Source organism: Anticarsia gemmatalis, chromosome 11, assembly GCF_050436995.1.
Source record: "Anticarsia gemmatalis isolate Benzon Research Colony breed Stoneville strain chromosome 11, ilAntGemm2 primary, whole genome shotgun sequence".
Lineage (NCBI taxonomy): Eukaryota > Metazoa > Arthropoda > Insecta > Lepidoptera > Erebidae > Anticarsia > Anticarsia gemmatalis.
Window position 1 is genome coordinate 6,763,877 of NC_134755.1, and position 21,734 is coordinate 6,785,610.

Here is a 21,734-nt window from a genome sequence, read left to right on the forward strand (position 1 = left end):
ATATTTATTACATAAACATAAAAATATCCGTTTTGAGCTTTTTACTTAGAAAAAATACTAATCGGTAATCTTGTTAATAATTAATAAATATATAATAAAATAACTTAAAAAGTATGTAACCAATTAATTTAGCAATTAATATTTTATTAGCACTTCCGATGGGAAATCCTTTAATATTGTTGAAAAACAATACAAAAAGATTTTAATCTACAGTTTGTGTAATGTTACGCATTTTGCACATTATTATGTAATTGCATATTTTGGTTTGTGACTCTATCATACACTAAACCCTCTTATTCGTAAACACACTATAAACCTATTTTAGTTAAAAAACTACTAAAATATGTTTTCTTTTTTTCATTTCGCTAAGAAGTGAAACAACACTCTTTATAAGCCTTTCATAACTTCATATATTTTTATGTATAAGAGGGTTTTTAACTTGTTTTTAAACCTATTACTGTCCCACTGCAGGGCAAGGTTGTCCTTCCAAACGATGGAGAGGTTAGGCCTTGAGTCTACCATGCTGGCCCCGTGTGGGTTGGGTTAACTTAGGTACATACATAACATTGTGCCTGTTATACACATAATGTAGTCAGAGGAGTATGAAATACAGTTTCGCCACTCACAATTTTAGTCCCATGTAATAAGGGGCGAGTCTAGGCTAAATATTACGGACTGTCATAATCTTAAACCGTAGATTTTTTGTATTTTCAAGAACCTTTTATTACCCGTTAGTGACTATTACGCACGTATCTCTTTGGGGAAATCATTGACAGTTGCTTGGGTCATCAAAGCAAACGGTCGCAAGTCTCTAAATACCTACTCCTACGTAAATTGAAATCCTCTCAGTTTCCATTTCAGATTTCAATGATGTTTTGTAAATGTAATTCCGAGGGCCAGTTACAGTCTATGAATAGGTGCAAATGTAAAAATACTACTGTCTGTCCCATTAACCTATCTGAAACTGGGTCTAAGAGTCAGTTTCGTAACTTACCCGAAGGATAAAATGGTAGCTTCGTGAAAATATCTATCCAGTTTTCCATTTAACAAGTTAACCGATACGTACCCAGGAGTGGTAATAGGCTCTAACAGATTATTTTCAACATGTACGTCTCTTATGCTTCTATATATTTTGTTTAACAAAGTAAATCTTGAATTTGAATTTAGTAGACAGCATTTTAGGGATGCGGTGAGCAAAATGCAACGAATAGCAACAAGTGGTTAGAAAAGTTAGTGTGCGTCCACACTGCGAGCCTAGCGCGGTTGCGACGTCGGGCGCGAAGTATCAAACATATGAAACGCGCCTTTGCGTCCATATTGTAGTGACTAAGGCGGAAGCCTAGTGCGACGGTACTGAGCGAGACAGCGCGCGTAAGTTTCAAACGCTTCTGTCCGCGCGTTCTGGCCGCACTACGGGCCTAGTAAGCGAGCGACCCAATGCGCGGGAGGCGGGGGTAACAAACCAGTTCGGTCTTGTCGCTCGGTGTATGAGCGTCTGTATTTGTTTGTCGTAGTATGTAGTACGACAGTATAGATGTTAGTATGTAGTCAAAAGTTGACACGGGCATTCGAGTATACTCAAAGAATTTTGTGGGGTATAATCTCAATTCTTCATATAAATTAAAGAATTCGCCGGTTATTGCTCTGTTTTTATTTATTTCGTGCACTCCATCTCTAATGTTCAACACTTCCCATCTCAGGATCGGACTGTCTAGTAAAAATAGCAAATCCTCGTCCATAGTTTGTAACACCTGATAATACGTCGAACCGCTACAAGAGCTCGCGCCTCACTGTGGCCACCGCACGCCCCCGCTCGCCGCGCCCGCATCAGGCTCCAGTCACCGCGCATTCAGTGTGGACGCACACTTAGAGAATCATATAATGCATCGTATAATATATCGTATTCTTTCTAGTAGCTCTATTAAAAGTAATAGAGCTGCTAGACTACCGCCGTGGCGCAGTGGTTTAGGTCGCTACCATTGCGTTGAGAGGTCGTGGGTTCGATTCACACACGGTACAATTATTTATTTGTGCGATCCACAAATAATTGTTTCGGGTCTGATTATACTCTATGTGCCCTGTTTGTATGTTTGTTAAAGCCCCCGCGATACAAGAGCAATTCTTAGTCCGGGAGCTGTGTTTTTTCTATAAGAGTACTCTATTTCAATTGCTGTACCGTTAAATGTTTCAACACCTTAACATTTACAGATAGAAGAACTTCTAAGTGCCCTACCGATAAAGATCCTCAACATTGAACCTTTTCCTACGGTTATAGCAAAACCATTACACATTCATGGTGCAATGAAACTAATGAGAAACAACTCCATATAATGGTGAGCTGGCAGTCCCTAATTATGTCGGTTACGATACTACGTAGATGCTTGTTAACATCGCAAGCAGGCCTTATATCCTTTTTCAGTCATTTGAGTACCTCGGCACTTTGTTTTAGCAACAAATGTAATGACAATAAAGTTGATGATATCTATAGCGCAGTGGTTGTTCGTGTCGGAAAGACAGAAGTTCGATTCTCACTCGAAACGTATAAAATATTTGTGAAATTCAGTATAAAAATTAGCTAGTTTATGTAACGGTCAGGGTTTTATGCTAATCGTATATTATTTAACCCTGTCACTATCCTGCGCCAACTTTCGAGGTCACGGATAATTTCTTTGTAAAAAAAAACGTTATTTTTTCGCAGTTTAAAACAATTTAAAATAGTCTTTACAAGGTGTTGATAAATAAATTACTGCAGAACCGGATTCAGGACGTATTCTAATTAAACTACATAATTTTATTATTACGCGGTCATTAATTAAAATTATATTAAAATTGAATTTCAAATCTCAAAAATTGCTTTGTATCACTACGTCTAGGGATTCTATTTTCATGTATATAATAATATGGTTAAAATAGTTACTTTTCATGCTGCAAGGGGTATTTCGACTTAGATCATGAATCATGTAAATATGTATCGTTTGTGTGTATCGTGTAATACCCCCTAATCGCTTGGTTATATTTTATGTCTGAAGTTCGTAGGTTTGTAAAAAACCCAAATATACGAGTCGATGCTGACGTTGACGCTGCGTTATTTAAAAATGCCAGGTAAAAGTGTACTTTGTTTCCGTGATAGAAGAAGGTCTAGGTTAAAGAGTTTTTCCTATAACAGTCATACTATTTACTCTCTACGTTTTGTGGTAACAACGTGAAATCCTTTTACTTGAAGTATGACGGGGGCTTAGCTTGTAGTAAATATGGTTCACGTCACTGCACCAAAGAGTCACGTGCGTATTAGTATTTTATTAAAGCAACTCCCGGAAAAAAACCTAGACTTATGTCTAGGGTCTTTTAAAAACATGCAAATAACGAACACAAAGGGTAACCAGGCAGTAACCAATATTTGTGGAACTTATAAATAATTGTCCTGTCTGAGAATCGAAGTCAGGACTTCTATGAGTATGCGAGCAATGACGGTGGTGTAGTGACCCCACTACGCCTACTAATTACTAAATTAACATAAGTATTAAATATAATCATTCATTTATTTTTATTAAATATAATTAGTAATTAGTACAGATTATACATAAGTATAATTAATAATAAGTACCGATAAAACAGGTAAATACACCGTTTATTCAGTAATATAGTTAAAGTAGTATATTTCAGTGCTTCAATAAATAAATACAATGATTTAGTGGTAGTAATTTTTAACAGTCTTATTATTATTAGTGTTTTTATGTCAGCACTTATACGTAACCGTCTAACTAGGTTTGGTCAGTCTATATATTAAAGTATGTAATATATCAATAACTGCCTCTGTGGCGTATTCGGTTGTGCATGCGACGGTCATGCATTTCTCGTATTCGAAACTTGTGTCGGGTCAAAAAGTATTTTCTGAGCTCTTCTGTTAAAAAATTCTAAGGTATTGCCCGGAGTTCGACAGTTGAGGTCGTAAACCTCCGTCCTTTGGAGAGCACGTAAAGCCGTCGGTACTGCGCCTGGCCTCGCACTGGTCGTGATGCTGTAGCCGTCCCACATGTAAGGGAATAGAGAGTGTACCTGTGTATTTGCTATTGGACACTCCAAACCAAATCCTGCAGAGTTGACTGGTTTCAATTAAACTGGCCGCCGTCGCAAAATATCGGACAGGAGGACATTTTATTGCTGAAGATGTACCAAACTAGGTAGGTCTCTCTATAATGTATTGTCTGAGTTCGTAGCTTTCAAACGATTGCATTGCATGACTTTTAAATCACATTAACTGACCCGGCAAACGTTGTTTTGTCATATAAATTAAAGGACAGTGTCACTCAGATCTATAAAAAATAGATATTGTCCGATTTTCGGACTTACTCAATATGCTCACAAAATTTCATGCGAATCGGTCAAGCCTTTTCGGAGGAGGACAATAACTAACATTGTGACATGAAATTTCACATACAAGATTACTAGCTGACCCGCGCACCTTCGCTTGCGTCACATAACAGAGAATAGGTCAAAATGTTCCCCGTTTTTGTAACATTTTTTACTGGTACTCTGCTTCTATTGGTCGTAGCGTGATGATATATATAGCCTGTAGTCTTATGCTAGGCTATCTACCACTTAAATATTTTTTTAAATCGAACCAGTAGTTCCTGAGATTAGCGCGTTCAAAAAAACAAACAAACAAACAAACTGTTTAGCTTTATAATATTAGTATATGGGAAACACAAGATAAGGTATTCATTTTTACTTTGGCTTGCTAGATCACTAAGAAACCTCCGGGTAGGTTACAACACCTACGATTCCGGATTAGTCATCAAATCCATTCATCTTGCTCTAAACAATCATAAAACTTATGAAATATAGAATTAATTAATCTTCTCCCCGACGACATTAAAAAACCAATTGACGCATTAAGGAAATCAGCACCGCCATGTTTGTGCAACATAACGTCACTCGCAGAAATATGAATCAGTCAAAAAGAAAGGTATTTATTATTTGTTTCTAACTAGCTTGAACTTTGTACTATAAAGATTCTCCTGTCTACAACTATTTGGTGAGGAAGTGTGTGTACTCGAGAGTGTGCTTAAGGTACGGGATTTTCCTCATTCGAAGAGGTGGCAAGACAGATGAATTATTTTAACGAAGTTTTTTTTTAATATTTTCTTATGATTTTATTAAGTCTAGAGGAAAGGCCTTTGCTCAAAATTGGGACACAGAAAGAGGCTAAACAAAAAAACTAAAACATTTCTTATGGTTATTGGTCAGCCTAGCGTCAAAGTTTCGACGCTAGGCTTGACGACTAATATCTTAATTAATAACCACCGGGATCGGCTTTTTACGTGAACGCAAGTACAGGCTCGCCCGAAATACCACTAAGTGATCACCCATCCAAGGAATGACCGCGCCAAGGGTTGCTTAAACCACAGATCGTTTGCCTAACAGTTAACTCGAAAGCATATGCCATACGATTAACTAAAAAAATTGAAAAAATATCCTGATAATACAAAAACTACCACCACTATCTATTATCCAATCAATTGAAGTCTTAATAAATTAAATATGAGTAGTGTGCATAACTTTAATTGAATTTATATCATGCGCATAGACCACTGATTTCTTAAAATCGTGCCAATAAATCTTTATGAAGTCTTTCTAATACGTAAATAATGGTTCTTTAAGTAAACAAACCCACGCTTACTTAATGCAGTATGCTTAATTGGATCAAATGATTATTATCTCAGGCGATGTAAATTTTATGTCCACGATTATGTTGAAGGAGTAATATCTAAAACAGCTATTTATGTCAGTCTTGGTAATACAATACCGTTCGGTCTCTTTGTTTTGTTATAGGGCATTGAAAATTCAGAACTTAGTTAACTGTAAGAACTTAGGTATATATATTTAGCTCGGACAAAGTTATAATAATGTCCTAACCGGTATCCGACTGATCAACATCAGTTCCATTATAACTAGCACAAAAATGGCAAACTGTCAACGACCTGGACCACATTACTCCAGGCAATTTCATAGAAATTCTTAACAGAAAATCTCACAAATGACTTTTTGGCCCGACCCAGGATTCGAATCCTAGACCTCTTGCGCGGCATGCGGCAGTAGCATACACTATCGACTGCGACACAGAGGCAGTCAATGCAACTGGTTATTCAGATGATCAATCGTATGGAACAGACTGATGATGATAATCTATCCGATTGATTTTATAGCCATATAATGTCGTAATTAGACAGAAGAAGTATGATATTACCCTAGGAACAATATCTCTGATTCGTTCTTAATGCTTTCTTATAACTTTTTAACGTGAAGGCCTGCGAACGTCGTTCATTATACCTGTTATCTAATAAAAATGCAAAGATATTGTGAACACAGATATGGTAAAGTTTTTACATTGCACTACATGACCATACTCATACATTGATGAATTGACACCAACTAACCTTTAAAAAATCTCACGTAAGTATCATTTGCGTAAACATCATCAAGGCGGGCCACACAGTTTTAAATCAAGTAAAATATTACTATAGCATTAAAACTTCACGATGAATTTGGTATTTAGAGTGAGAGGAAGTTATTAAGTGCATTTGCTCAACAATTTGTCTTTGTGATTGATATCTATGTGTTGTAACCTTGCAGGAAGTAATCAGAGCGACTGTATATTCCAGGATACACTGCGGTTCAAGTAATGTTTCGACCTAGTACTGATTTACTAGGCCTTTGAATGCAACGGTGCAAAGATTGACCGATAACACCGCTTTGTTCATTACGTTGATTACATTGTCTATTATATCACATAATAATATGTATTATCAGTATAATAACAGCGTGCTCTCACGCTCAAGTTTCTAATTATTTGAAGAACTAATTACTTAGTTAGTGCGTTACTATTTTCGCGAAAGAATACTCAATAGAATAATACAAAATAAAACATTTTACTAGAATCCCTAAGGTATATCAAGATATTTTTTTCATATAACCTCACTTTTGGTGCAGTTAAAGTTGGTAACGTGGTCACCTCACCGCAGTAACCGTAGCGGCAATCATTACAATTTAAAAACCTACAAAAGTTCTTTTCCATATCGTACCTACGCAGCGGTTTAATGTACAGTATTTTTAAAAAGGTTAATGTTAATTAAATACTAATTTCTTAATATACTAATTAATGACATAAAAACGCATGTACCTACATGATACTCACGAGCGTTTTCTTTAAGACATTAATTACAAAAAAGTAAAGGAAGGGATTTGTGTAATAATACAGTCATTTTTGCAGGTAAGGAAATTAATACCGTTTTTGTTAATTGAAAACACAAGTTTTTAGACAAAAATCACAAAAGGATGGTCGTTGCAATAAGTTCGATAATAAAATAAAGGAGAATGCTCAAAATGTATGGGAAAAAAACCCAGGCCGTACACAAACGGTGTGTAACTCAGAATGTTAGTGATACTGAGTGATTCAATTCTAGATATTCGCCTCTATCAAATTCGATGGCTAAATACTATTTTTTGCTATTATCTACTATTTAAAAGGTGAATTTAAAAAAATAATATTTTTCAAACATTCATCACAATGATTATTTTTTGAATAATATAATTGTATAAGTAAATATCTAATACTAATAAATAATTAATTTGAATGGAACTGTGATTTTTTAAAAATAATTAACAATAAAATAATTATATTCTATCACTACATACATAGTACAAAACAAAGTAAAAGTAAAAGTAATAGCAATATAATATGTTTAGCCATTGAATTTGATAGAGGTAAATATCTGGAATTAATTACACAGTATCACTCATTTCTCCCATTGCTCCCATGCTGGATTGAGAGCGAAAAAAAACATAGAAGGTGCCAGCTGCATTTCTTCCCGTGCATACTGCAAAAGTCAGTAGAGGGATGGAAGGGTTTGGTGCTTTATAGGCTATAGGCTAGCAATCTACCACCATGACAACACTTTTCTACCTTATAATAGCCCTCCAATTGTCTGCCAACCCACATTAGACCAGTGTGGTGGACTAAGGCCTGATCCCCCTCTTTGTTAAGAGAGGAGGCTCGTGCCCCTCGGTGGGGACATATATGACCTGGTGATGATGACTCATTTTTCAAAAATATATTTTTTAATATTTTTAATTTGTAACTCAGTTACATACCTATATTAAAAATGTGTGACTCAAAAAAGATTAAACATTTATATAGGTAACTTATTTAAAAAATATAAAAATATATTGAAAACCCCTACTGAAAAGTTATAGCAAAATAGTATGTTCAGCCATCGAATTTGATAGAGGTAAACATTGGGAATTCAATTACACAGTATTACTAATTTTTTGAGTTACATAACTTTTGTGTACAGCCTGGGTTTTTTTGAGCATTCTCCTTTACCCATTACTGTACCATGTCGAGCAAAGGTCTCCTCTAGGAATAAAGGGGGGGTTAGACCAAGAGGCCACCACGCTGACCCATTGCGAGTTGAGGAATTTTTATTCCTCGAAGAACTGTGTTATAGAACTCTTTGGTATGCAAGTTTTATTTTAGTATTCTACCTTGAGCTATAAGACACGATGCGTTAATTATTCCCTTTCGTAGCTTCTATTAGATTGTAATTGTAAAGATATCATAAAGTACACTAACGTAATGCTTTTGTTACATTAGGCAGATTGCCTCCGAGCCCTTTTATTCGCGTTCGGATGGCTAGAGAATTCTGCTCAGTATCCCAGGCATTTATTTATTTGCGATTTGTCCGTAAAGAAAGGTTTAGAGGTATTATTTTGTGTTTTAGAGATTTTATCTGCGCTGTTTTTAAACTATTTCTTAAAAACAGAACCAATGTGTTTAGGTTTACTATTTGATGTGACTTAAAGGTAATTTCATTTTAACGTCAAGTTTCGTATTCCATCAGAAGGTGATTATCCCAAAGGTTCTCATAATTAAAAATAAAATAATTTAATAAAAACCTTTTATTTTAAATTGCTGCCATCAATTAATTGATCAATTTTGTATTTATGCGTTTAATTAACAGTTCAGTTTCTCGTTTCTCAATGGTCTGATAACAATTAACAATTGCTAATAATAAATAATTAAAGTGTTACCAAAATTGCTCAAGAAAGTGGAACAACAAATACGTATTACGTAATAAGAGTGAATTAAAAATAAATATCCTGTATTTTCCAATTATTATTCTAGTTGTTGTGATCGGTGTCACCAGACCACAGACATGTTTTTGACGATGATAAATTTATCAAAATTATTTGTAGGTATCTTAATTGCTTACTGTTTCAATTTCTAACAAATATGTAGGCTTTTCTCGTGAATGTAGGAACATAATTGTTTCTCGTAAATCCGGCCTTTAAATACTGCCGTTTACGAATATGTATTGTAATATATCTGTAGCTTGATTCTCTACTACTATCGACTACCGACAACCGATTTGTCATCGAAAAATTTTGTATGAAAATCTGTACAGCGCTTTTAACGGGCGTCGTAAGAACGATTTTGGCAGTACATTCTAAATGTCAAATTCTCGATATAATGGAAGTGCTTTGATTCGATTTAAAGTCATAAGGCAAAGTACAGATATAAAACGTCATAGAAACTACATGTACCCTACAGCACTTTAAACATGCCGACCAACGGAAACCACTGTCCATTACACCGACAATATTATTATATCTCAATCGTGCACTTTCCATCAAAAACAAACATAACTATCTTGTTAGACACGACAGCTCATAAAAGGGCCACATCACCGACGATTGTTTTATTTCGTATACACTTTTTTACCTTGAAAACTTCATGTATTGGATTGGGAACGAAATTCACCTTGGGCGAGTAAAATTTCGTAAGTAAACCAATTGAAATAAGTGCGTAGGTCATTTAATGGATACTGGCTTGGTTTGGCTTGACTTTAAGTTGCATATAAAGCCTTTTTGTATGTCTGTTTGTGCGGTGATTGCTTTTAAAATGCACCATAGATTAGCATAATAAGCATTTCATAAATTAACGCATATGAAAGATAAAATATAAAAAATTAAGGCAAAAATAAGCTGGTCGTAACAAGTATCTTTAAGTATAAGGTACATTATATCCCAGCTATACGACTATGATGTAACTAAAAAGATTTTTGTGGGATTCGCACTAAGCAAGATTGAAACCACCAACTGCCACCAAGAAGTCTCGTCTTTTATGAAAGGTTTTTGGTATGATAACCACATAGGTACTTGAAACAGCATATCGTTTATTAAACATGAACATAATTATGTGCAGATGTCGGCTACAGTTTTAAAGTTAAAAGTGCCAAAGCTTAACTCATTTATTCTTTGTCTTACCTTCCGTCAGAAAATCTAAGGACTCTGTCCAACATTTCAAAAGAGGTTTATTTTTTTGGAGTAATTTCCTGTTTTTCGTATTCTCAGAAGGCTTTAAAAGTTAAAAAATCAGGCGATCTTTAATATCTTACAAAGGCTATTAACTAAATCCTTGCATACCATTTATTTTTCCTTCCTTAACTAACTACGATGTATTTGCCTGATTTTACTCACCGACTGGTAAATAGTAACCAATACATCAAGCAGTTTCGATGAGGACTGTAGATTCCGGAATAATTATGATTATGGGTGGCTACTTAATACCATATCTATACTAATCTATACTAATATTATAAAGCTGAAGAGTTTTTTTGTTTGTTTGAACGCGCTAATCTCAGGGTCTACTGGTCCGATTTGAAAAATTCTTACAGTGTTAGATAGTCCATTTATTGAGGAAGGCTATATGCTGTATAACATCACGCTAGGGTCATTAGGAGAGGAGTAGCAAAAACGGGGAAAATTATGACCCATTCTCTCTTAGGTGATGCAATCGAAGTTGCGCGGGTCAGCTAGTCTAAGCATAAACGACATAGAAATAAACTGTACTCACGAGTCCCAAGATACGAGCATACGCTTAGTTTGGGCCTCACTAGTATTCAAGGATCTGAATTATTTAAGTTAGCTAGACTTAAGATAAACAAACTTGTAAAAACTCTGTGATTGGTAATAAAAGATTATTATTATTATATATGTCTTTACCACATCTCGGGACTATGGAGTCCCGGAATTATGGAGTCCCGGAATAAATTATGGAAGCCGTGCGTGGGGCCGAAGCAGTGGCGTAACTATACCGTTCGAGGCCCGTGGCAAATTCATCAGATGGACCTCCATACTATCATACATTTAAGCTTTTCCATACTGGTCCCCCAGTATGGATAAAAAAAAAAAATGAGTTGGGATTTTCCTCTGATCAGGGGCCCCTTCCGGCTGGGGGCCCGTGGCATTTTGCCGACTTGCCACCCTGTAATTACGCCACTGGGCCGAAGCCAACACGTAGAGGCCCTTTTCGACTGCTTTAATATTTCAATAATGTATGGTGTCACAATCCGGTGATTATCTCTGTTTACACTATAAAATGCACCCAAGGACAGTCACCGGACTGTGTGGAACTACGGCAAAACTAACGGGATATACAACTTAAGCTATTTATTATTTGAATCATCCAGTTATTGTCAGCTACGGTAACAGTCGTTTAGCCATATCAAAAGCCTTCAGGCATCCTGAATAATTTTAATTATAGGTAAGTACTACAAACTACTCTATAAGTTTCAAGATCAAAAATATATTTTACCTTTTGCAGGATTATATCATTTAGAAGTATATAATAATTATTATAATTAGTCTGTGTCCCAACCTACGTAATACGTATCCTCGTTAACAGTTAACATGTTACTTTACTGCTAATTGCTGCCATTTCACGGAAAGCTCCTATATTATCACATATTTTTTAAACAGCTTAACGTCTACCCGTGGCTTCAGGCAACCTGTGTTTTAATTTTTGTAACAAACATTACCCCGATTCTAGGGAAAAAAACAAACGAAGTATGTACACCGACAGGGTAATTTCATCTCATTTGAAATAATTGATATTTACACCGAGCTGTTCGCTCATTTGAGAATGGTTTGAGGTTAAACCTAGGCTTAATCCTCTTAGTTTTAAAGACCGTCTCTTTATAATCCATTCAAACTTCGTGCTTTATCTGTTAGGAACAGAATTTATAAGACTCGAGGTGACAATTGTTATAACCAAATTGTTTGTTATCATTCAAAGTATTCCAAAATGCAGCAGCTTACGGTATTTATTTCACACAACAATTTTAGGTCATTTTTTATTAAATTTTTTTATAGGCCGCTCATACATCTAAATTTTTTTTTCAATAGGTTCAACCAAAGCTTCCTGAAGTCCAAGTCATTATTTTTGATGAAAACTTATACCTGTCATTTCGAACACATCCCAACCAAATCGCGCTGCAAACAAAACCGAAACCCGTTTTTAACCATTCTCTCGTTTTAAATACAATTTTCCTCATACTTAATTGTCAAGGTTCATGAAAACTGACTCATAAATAAAATAACTGACAAATGTCACGTTTGATGCTCACATCTGATTAAGTTAATCTTGAGATGATCTGAAAACCTGATTTATGGACACCTAAGTATGTCCTGGATCTCCAAATATGTTGTCAAGTTACAGCAGTGTACTTGTACATGGTGAACCAGTAAAATTGATTGCAATTGAGGGTAATTTATCTTAAGCATCAAAAGCGAAGTGAGGTCAGTTTGTGACCACTGTAGTGTTATTCTGTAAAAAGCCCCTGAGATTGCTGAGTTACAAAAAAATAAATTATCATGTGTAGCTCCCCCGAACGTGGGCTCAATATAAATAATATTTGAATCAGTGAACTGTAAAAATTCCGAATCCGGCGAAATCCGAAAACCGAATCCGGCATTTGACGTGTCTTCTGAAACACGGAGATGCTCAGCTTTTATACCGCTTACAACTATCGTATACAGTCCGTATAGATAATAGTTATACAACGCGAAAGACTTAAGGCTAAGTAAGCGTAATAAAATAAATCGCTGTCAATTACATATTGTATCATCGCGATATATTTAATTTTTTATTTATTTTTTGTAACTGGGATTAATTGTTAAATGTGTGATCATTGAAGAATTGTAAAGAGCTAATTGGATTATACAATAGTGAGCTTGTATTCATCATCATTCATCATTTATATGATAATATATTTTTGTGTTTATTTATGACTAGCTGACCCGCGCAACTTCGCTTGCGTCACATAAGAAAGAATGAAAAAAAAATCCCCGTTTCTGTAACATTTTTCGTTGCTTCTCCGCTCCTAATGGCCGTAGCGTGATGTTATATAGCCTAAAGCCTTCCTCGATAAATGGTCTATCTAACACTGAAAGAATTTTTCACATCGGACCAGTAGTTCCTGAGATTAGCGCGTTCAAACAAACAAACAAACAAACTCTTCAGCTTTATAATATTAGTATTAGTATTTATAATATTAGTATAGAAGTATAGATTTAAGTAGTTATAGTAGCATCATAGTATTTATTTATTTTACATAACCTACGTCATGTCATACCTACATATACATATGAAGCCAAAGAGATTTTATTACAAGTTCATACATACTTTAATGCGAAAAAACTTTTTCCCCGACCTAATATATTCATACATAATATACATATGTGTCAGTCATCATCAATGTAAGTCCCACGTAATAAATAGATGGCGAGCCTATTTTTTTGCCATTTACTTGGTACGTTACCAAACTCCGGGCTACTATTGATTAATATTCTATTACAAATTATAAAAACTAAGGAATTGTTTTTACTTATAGCTTATTTACCTCTAATGCTTTCAGGTAAAGCCAGAAGTAAAAATATTTAAATGGAAACTGATAAAAAAAACATCGCGTTATTTATTGTAAATATATTTATATTTATTGTCGTATAAAAAGAACTTAAAATAAAGTAAGTTAATTGGAATATAAATTAATTTCAATACAATAACTTTGTTCATAAGACATATTTTTAACATAATATTATAATATTTATGACGGCAAGATAATATTGATTTAGACTACAGTCACGAGCAAAAATTTGTCACATTTTCTATGATATCATATGAAAAAATGCTGATAATAAGTGACAATGTTTACATATTGTTGCTTCTGACTGTACATGACTTTTTTATTGTATTTATTGTTAAATGCGTCAGATACTGAACTACAATTACAATATATTGTGACAATAATCAAATATTGAAGTAATCTAATGTACTTTCTTTATTTTTGGTAAACATTTTTTTATCGAAATGATTCGGTGTGTGCCAAATTACAATAAATTAAAAGACTTTTAAGTACGTTAACGCAAACTAAATTTCGACAAAACACTAGAAAAAGACCCAAGACTGGACTCAAGGCCTAACCTCTCCCACATTACGGGAGTAGACCCTTGCTATGCAGTGGAGACATTAATGGGTTAAATTGATTTATTTATAAATCTTAAACCGAAAAAATGTATCAAAGTTTAGCCAACATCGATTTAGAATAGCATAAATGGTCAATAGTACTGCTATAATTAAATGAGACTCGACCGTGTCCACAGACAAACTGTTCAAACAGTTTTGTGGACCATAAGTATAAGTTTCATGTAAGAAACACTGTTTTAATAATAATAAATAAATAAATAAATAATAAATACTAATAATCTACAGTCTATAAGCTTTCAGTCTTGGGCGTAAATGACACACACCGACAAGCCAACCGCGCTGTCCAATTTTACACAACATACTTAATAAACTTAAAAACTAAAATAAAAAATTCATTGAAGAAAAGATAACTCGAATAAAAGACTGAAGAAATGATACAGGATTTAAAGAAATTGCAAAAAACTGGGATAAGTCAATTGAAAGTATTCATTTACTAAATACATGATAGATCCAAATACGCTGTTTCTACATTGTTTTTAGTTTTTAGCCTCAAGTAAAACGATTATTCAAATCTTATTTGGATATTTTCGTGTATTTAGTAAAGAAGTATAACCCATAGAATTAATTCCCTTCAGAAACTATCATTTGGTTATTGTAGCGCAATTCTGTACCGACAACTAGATATCTATCGAAAATTTGTATGGAAATCGGATCAGCGCCTCTAGCGGACGTCGTACGAACTTATTTTGTTAGTCGAGGGTTGCGACTGTAGAGAATCGCGCTACTGTTTATATCACAGTCAAAGCTGTAATAACACAAACACAACCTTTAACCAGAGTTGAGCTCTACAATCAGTTGTTACACTTGCAATTTGGGAATAGGGTTTTTGTTGTTATAATCTTGCTTCATTCTATAGATGGTCAACCCTGCAAGATGTACATATAAGTAAGGCATGCGAACACCAAAACGTATTTAACTCGAAGAAGAAATCGGTGCATTAAAAGACACTGACTGTACCAATAAGTTGGATAAATTGACGTACTTGACGATAAAAAACTTTTATTTGATGCGTCATGGTGTATGCGTGCCTAAATTTTAATTGAACCTAATGCTTCAAAGTTTATAAGATCTCGGATCTTTTAACATATGGATCACAAGAATCATGTACTCACGTCCCATTTTCGAGACTTTTCTCAATGCTAGTGGACGAGCCACTTATCACAGCCACTGTACGACACGGTACAATCACACGACAAATATAACCAAGTGGCTTGCTCCCGACAGGATCGAATACGAATGCAATCGAGTTAGGTTTGGGATATTGTCAAATCGATAGATTCCGCATGTTTAAATGCTGATTTAAAGTGAAAATTACTCAAGTTTCACTTTCAGCGTTCAATTACGCGCTTATGTGTACATTAAGAATACTTCCACATGCTCTCGAACCTAACTTGATTGAAGTCGAATTTGATCCTGTCCGGCGTAAGCCACTAGACTAGTCTTCATAGTAAACAGAAATCTCAAAAAGAAGACTTGAAGATTAACAATAATCGCATGATCTAAATTAATTTTAACTTACTTCGAGGAACGTGGTTTTCTATAGCTAAGTAAGCACACTTCACAATCATCCGAAATACTGACGCTCGACTACAATCACTTAACGTCTCTTGTGCAAGTTGGAACAGTCTTAAGTCATACTGCACTACTTTATTATATTTTTAACCAACAGGATCAATCACAAGCATATCCTATAGAAAAGAAATTATAGAAACTGTAAGGCTTGCCACACACCCATTCAGTTCGGCAATATTAATCAACAAATAATTATAATCGAACAACAAAACCAACTCGGCTCACTAGTTCGGCTTATGCCGATCGGGTTCCTTTGCACATTCGGTTTTGTCACCCGGCCGATTAATGCCAAACCGAATATGTGTGTGCCTTAAATCAAAATTGATTGATATAAGTTCAATTTTACCGTCCATCAAGCTCGTAAAAGTCCCGTAAAAACTAACATATTTAAGTATACTTCCAAAAATATCTACAACTAAAACTACAAACGTTTGACCAAACTTGCACCGTTGACTTCTACTTAAAGTTAAATGCGAGGCTACTTGGTAGAGTTGCCACTTCCCACTTTATTCTTGATCCATTTGTTAGTACGTGTTAGGATGTCTGGCTTCTGTTCAGGGTCCTGCCACGCAGCGAGGTTAACCGCCTTGATTTCTTCACAAGATACTAGTGGATTACTGTAAAAGAAAAATTTGTAAGTTAGATATACTATACGATTTGGAAAGAATGATATCGATGACCTATATGGAGCGCATAATTTTAGTATACGCTATCCTTGTTTAGGGCAACAACAAAAAAGTATTGTTATCGCTATGATACAAGCAAATGAAAAAGAATTTTTATTGACAAAGTATGATCTAGTTTTATGACTAAAATGTATTTAAGACTAAAAAATACCGTATAAACAAATTACCATCCCAAACATCATTATTCTACAATTCTAAATATCTATTTGAGTAAAAAAAGTGACAAATACTGTAATAGTCGCTGCAATCCTCGTTAAAAAGGGCTATTAATGAAACATATTATAATTCAGTTTTCCCGATAAGTATTTAATAAACTTGTTAAGAAACCATACAATCAAAGCATCATACTTGTAGCACTATTCTACGAATCTAAATAACTTTACAAAATGGATCTATAGTAAGAAGAGTGAGATATCTTACCTATCAGAAGCGGGCTGGAAGACGTCTCTTTGCACAGTGTTGATGCCAGTGTTGTCACAAAGCAACCTGGCGAAGGTCGAGCGCCTGATCTCAGCCAGTTGTCGCTTCGTGAAACTGCCAGCCTCATCGACGTGACTGTAGAAGTATCTGTCTCCGGCCTTTGTACGCCACAGTTGTTCCTCTGTAACGCGAAGAGTATAATTAATATTGTACTATTAAGTAGCAAAAATTGGTCTAATTGATTTGAGAAATATAGCGGCGCTAAAAGCGCTGAGTATTTCGAACCAAATTTCTTAACAGCTATCTACTCTATTCCCGATAGTGGTAGGAAAATGCTTGACTGTGTATTCAGTAGTAAACACGCATGTTTAATACGTCCGTTAGGTACTACTGTAAAGCTTTAACTTAGTTTTCTACTGCATATTAGATACCCATAGTACGTTTTATATTTATTTCTTTAGTACGCATTACTCATTGTCAACTGAGTAACATAAATATTTTTACATTATATTATCATACCACGTGTACTGGTTTTAAATTGCAAATGATGTACTAATGTTTATTATTATCGCTGACATAGTGGAGAGTGGGTACATTCTAAAGTAGGGTGTTTTATGATACTTACTTATGAAGCACGTAGCGGTGGGTCCAAGGAGGGAGCCAGTGACGGGAGTCTCAGCCATCAAACCAATCACCAAGTCTATGTCACCGGGCTGCTCGTATAACTGCGATAGTTTGTCCACCGACTGTTGATAAGAAAATAAAACATTTAAGTAAAATTTGCAGCGGAAAATATGATGAATTGGAAAGGCACGAGAGAGGCCCCCACATGACATTAGCACAATCCGCACAATAGTATGAGAAAAAAATGATCCACGGCCACAAACATAGGGGTTGTCAAGAATCAATGGAATTTTTCACAATTTCTATCCTTGCTCTACGTATCTGTATATTATGAACCAATTAAAACCTCATAAGATCATCGTAGTTAGAAAGGTAAAGAGAATTAGGGAATGATTTAATTTTTAAAAATGGTCATAATTATACAACGTGCCGCTCCAATGGCTTATTTCCTTCAACGTATAGGTAAGTTTCGGGCTAAATAATCGTTGTAGAGCTACTACATACCTCTTGCGGAATAAGATCAGCCAACTGCTGGAAGGTGTTCACCACAGAGCCGCCACACAGCACTCTGTACTGGACATATCCAGGCAATCCATGATCTCTGCCGCGTTGTACATCCACTGCCAACACATCTAGACCGCCCAACCAATGATCACGAAGCTGTTGAAAGAAAATGCACTTTAGTGTGAACGCAATAAGGGATTAATTACTACGAGAATGTTTTTCTGTTACGACAATAAGATTCGATAAATTTATTTGCAAGTCAAAGTATTCATTGCACAGATAAGCTGTTTGCATGGTTCAAACGCGATAACTTTATATACCTATAAACATCGAAGTATGTTAGCAATAACATTTACTAAGTACCTACGTACCAAACACATTCTTAAATAACACGTTTTACAACAAGTCAATTGAAAAATATTTTTTTACTATTAACACGCAATTTATTTACCATTTGTCAATACTGGCCTTCTAACACGGGTCATCTATTAAACATCGCAAACAAAACAAATTGTTTTCAAACAAATGACACAAACAATTGAATAAATGAGTATTCATGAACGCAAATGATACCTACACGGGGTATCTAGAAAATGTGCAGCAAATAGATCTATTATCGTACCTATCTTTGAACAAACTATGTATATTAGTATATCGAAAAGTTACATTTAGGATTGCGCTTTTCAGCGGACGCGATTTTATTTTCTTAATGGTGGTCAGTAGAAGCTTAAGTTTAAGTTTGTGAGGTCGCCACCCTTTGCCTTCGGTCCTGAACCAGCCTTTTTTCGAGATGACGGAACAAGGGCGGCTGCAAAACACCCTTCCCTCCCCTACACAATAAAAATCAAATTGCGTCCTTTTAAAAACGCAAGCTAAGACCTAAAAATCTAACACTTCAATTGACTACATTACGAAGTAGATAGATATACCTTTAGATAGAGGTAGGTAGGTATATACCTTCCGTTCAATGTGACATTCGTTTCTCTACCAGTGTAGTGCCCATTGTTCAAGGTTCCGAACGAACAAACACTTGATAAAACTTCGTAACAATTGAACCTCGCTTTATTACTTTTCCATTCGAGATTGTTCATAAAGTCAACGGAAATCATTGAAATTGATTTATCAACCATTCATTTATTGATTGTGGGATATGAACTGTTAGTTCTATGATTGTAGATTTGTAGTAATATGTAGAATTATTTGCGCTTCAAGGTGAAAATCGAGCTATTTTATGGCGTATATACGTAAATGTTATTCATGTGAATAACTTAGATATACTAACACGAACGTTGAATGTACTAAAACATTATTATTCATAAAGAAATTGTTTATTCTATAAAATTACTGTCAAAAGTGCTACACAAATATTATTACTAGTCAGGCCATGTTTGTCATTGACTCAGGTTTTTTGTCCGATGACGAAAATTATTTCCAAGTGTAATATGAGATATACCTATACCATACGTAACATTATAAGTACGAGTCTATTTGTCTCTCTATGAAAATCATAGAGAAAAAATACCACTATACAGTCACCCATCCACGTAAAGACCGCGCCAAGGTTCGCTTAACCCACAGATCTTTTACCGACCGGCAAGCGCAAACGGCTATGGGCGTCTCCTAAATCATAACAAAATATACTTACATCCTCATCATAATTCAAGTCCATTCCTTGACTCTTCTGACTGACCATTCCTCTCAAGATCTGCTCCAACGCATTCTTCTGTTTTAAAATCAGTGGGTTGTAGTAGAACTGTTTGAGGCGTTGTGACGTCACTGTGTTGTCTTCTGCCATCAATTCGATGTCCTGGTCTAAAAGACTGTTGACGAAGTGGAACGCGGCCGTCGCGAAAGAGTTGGTAATTGTAGGGTCCATGTCAGAATTGAAGCCAGTGTCGTAACTCTCGTACAACTCGTTGAAAGATTTACCTATATAAATAAATAAGTACGTTAGTATACGTGTGTTTGTACGCCGTAGAATTATTATGAGCGTGGACTTTGTTCTTGTAAATAATAATGCAACAATACACCTAGATCTAGATACTTAGTACAAATATGTTGTACAGTCAATATTGGATGAATAATTTATCGCTATGCATATTAGGAATAGTCTGTATCGTATAAATATGGTAGAGACGTAAAAGACGCTAACTATATTGTTTATTTGTTCTTATGGATGCGCAAAGGAGATAAATTTACCACAAATAATAAATTAATACCCAGAATTATAGAACATTTTGTAGAAAGTAAATGATAAAATACCAGCGGAAGTAGGAAACTATTAGACAGCAAATCAAACGATGACCAATCACTATAACGCTAAATTGTTCAGAAATTCTATACCTAATAAACTGTAGCGCTATTCTATTCCCTACCACTATTAACAATCGACAATCGTCTACCTATCGGTAGATATGAAATACAGATCAGCGCCTCTAGCGAGCGCCATAGGAACTATTTCTTGCAGTACATTTTAAATGTCAAACTCTCGGTACTCGATAGGCTGTAGGGAATCGCGCTACTGAAAGCTAGAAAAATAAATAATGTCAATATTTAGTCCTTACCAGTCAGTGCAGGCAGCCAGTGTTTGTACGTGATATGCTGTATCTCAGCCACAACAATCCTGCGAGCTTCATGGTACAATTTATCGGAGTTCCAGCTAGGGTTCAGTGTGGCTAGTGCTCGGGCGATACGGTTGTGTTCCCTCACCCATAGTGCGTATGTGCTTGTAAGCCATGGATGGGAGTTGGCGCGAGCGTCTCCTGTGGAAGGAAAGAATAGCTTAGTTAATGTATGTATGTAGAAAAGGTTTTGGACATCTGTTACTTTGTAGAGCTTTGTTTCCAGGGTAAAGACTAACCCCCGGTTTCTGAGTAAATTTAGAGGTAGTTTATCGTAGCGTTTTTTTTTTGTATGACTTTTAACGCTATTGAATGCTGTTTATCTAAACAGCCGCTAAATGTACGCAGAAACCAGGGGTTAGTAAGAAAAGAGTAGAGTAAATTTTAACACATTCATCCTAACAAAGTCGGACATCTTTGATCACAACATTCTTATCTACATTCCCACGCTAAACTTCTGTTCGCTGTTTCACCCACCTAGTTCTGTTTGTTTATATTCTTTCTTGATATACATATATTACCCTGTATAATTAGTGGCCCTACCTTTCAAACTGACGGTAAATTCACTCTATATGATTGACTATCATAAGTGTCAGCGTTTAACCTAAATGAATAAATGATTTGATTTTGATTTCGAAGTCCTATACTGGCATTGTTCATCCATGTACATTTAGCATTTTAGCTAGATACATTGGACTATAACTTCCGTTATCACAAAAGGATCCATATAATTTTAGAACCATTATATTTATTGCTACAAGCTGACACTATCAGTCATGTATTGTCTATTACGGTGACATAGTTTACCAATCTTTACATCGACAGAAACTGGCCTTCGAATAGATTAACATCACAATAAGATATTTTAGGAATCGGTAGCAATTCTCATGTTATATTCATAGTTTCGTCAACCAACATTTA

General features: G+C 35.2%; 1 protein-coding gene across 3 annotated transcripts in view; it reads right to left on the bottom strand.

The window, feature by feature from the left end:
* The window catches only part of LOC142976731 (salivary peroxidase/catechol oxidase-like), a 159,969-nt gene that overhangs the window by 127,226 nt on the left and 11,009 nt on the right, over positions 1-21,734 (bottom strand). For 2 of the 3 annotated variants that reach the window (XM_076120254.1, XM_076120255.1), the window contains exons 8-13: positions 20,757-20,954; positions 19,838-20,121; positions 18,193-18,348; positions 17,690-17,810; positions 17,065-17,245; positions 13,824-16,575 (exon numbers count right to left, since the gene is read on the bottom strand). In XM_076120254.1, the coding sequence (XP_075976369.1) occupies positions 16,437-16,575; positions 17,065-17,245; positions 17,690-17,810; positions 18,193-18,348; positions 19,838-20,121; positions 20,757-20,954 (1,079 nt within the window). In that variant the 3' untranslated portion in view covers positions 13,824-16,436. Of the gene's footprint in view, positions 1-13,823; positions 16,576-17,064; positions 17,246-17,689; positions 17,811-18,192; positions 18,349-19,837; positions 20,122-20,756; positions 20,955-21,734 lie in introns of those variants that run through there. The other variant, XM_076120257.1, reaches the window with a different exon arrangement.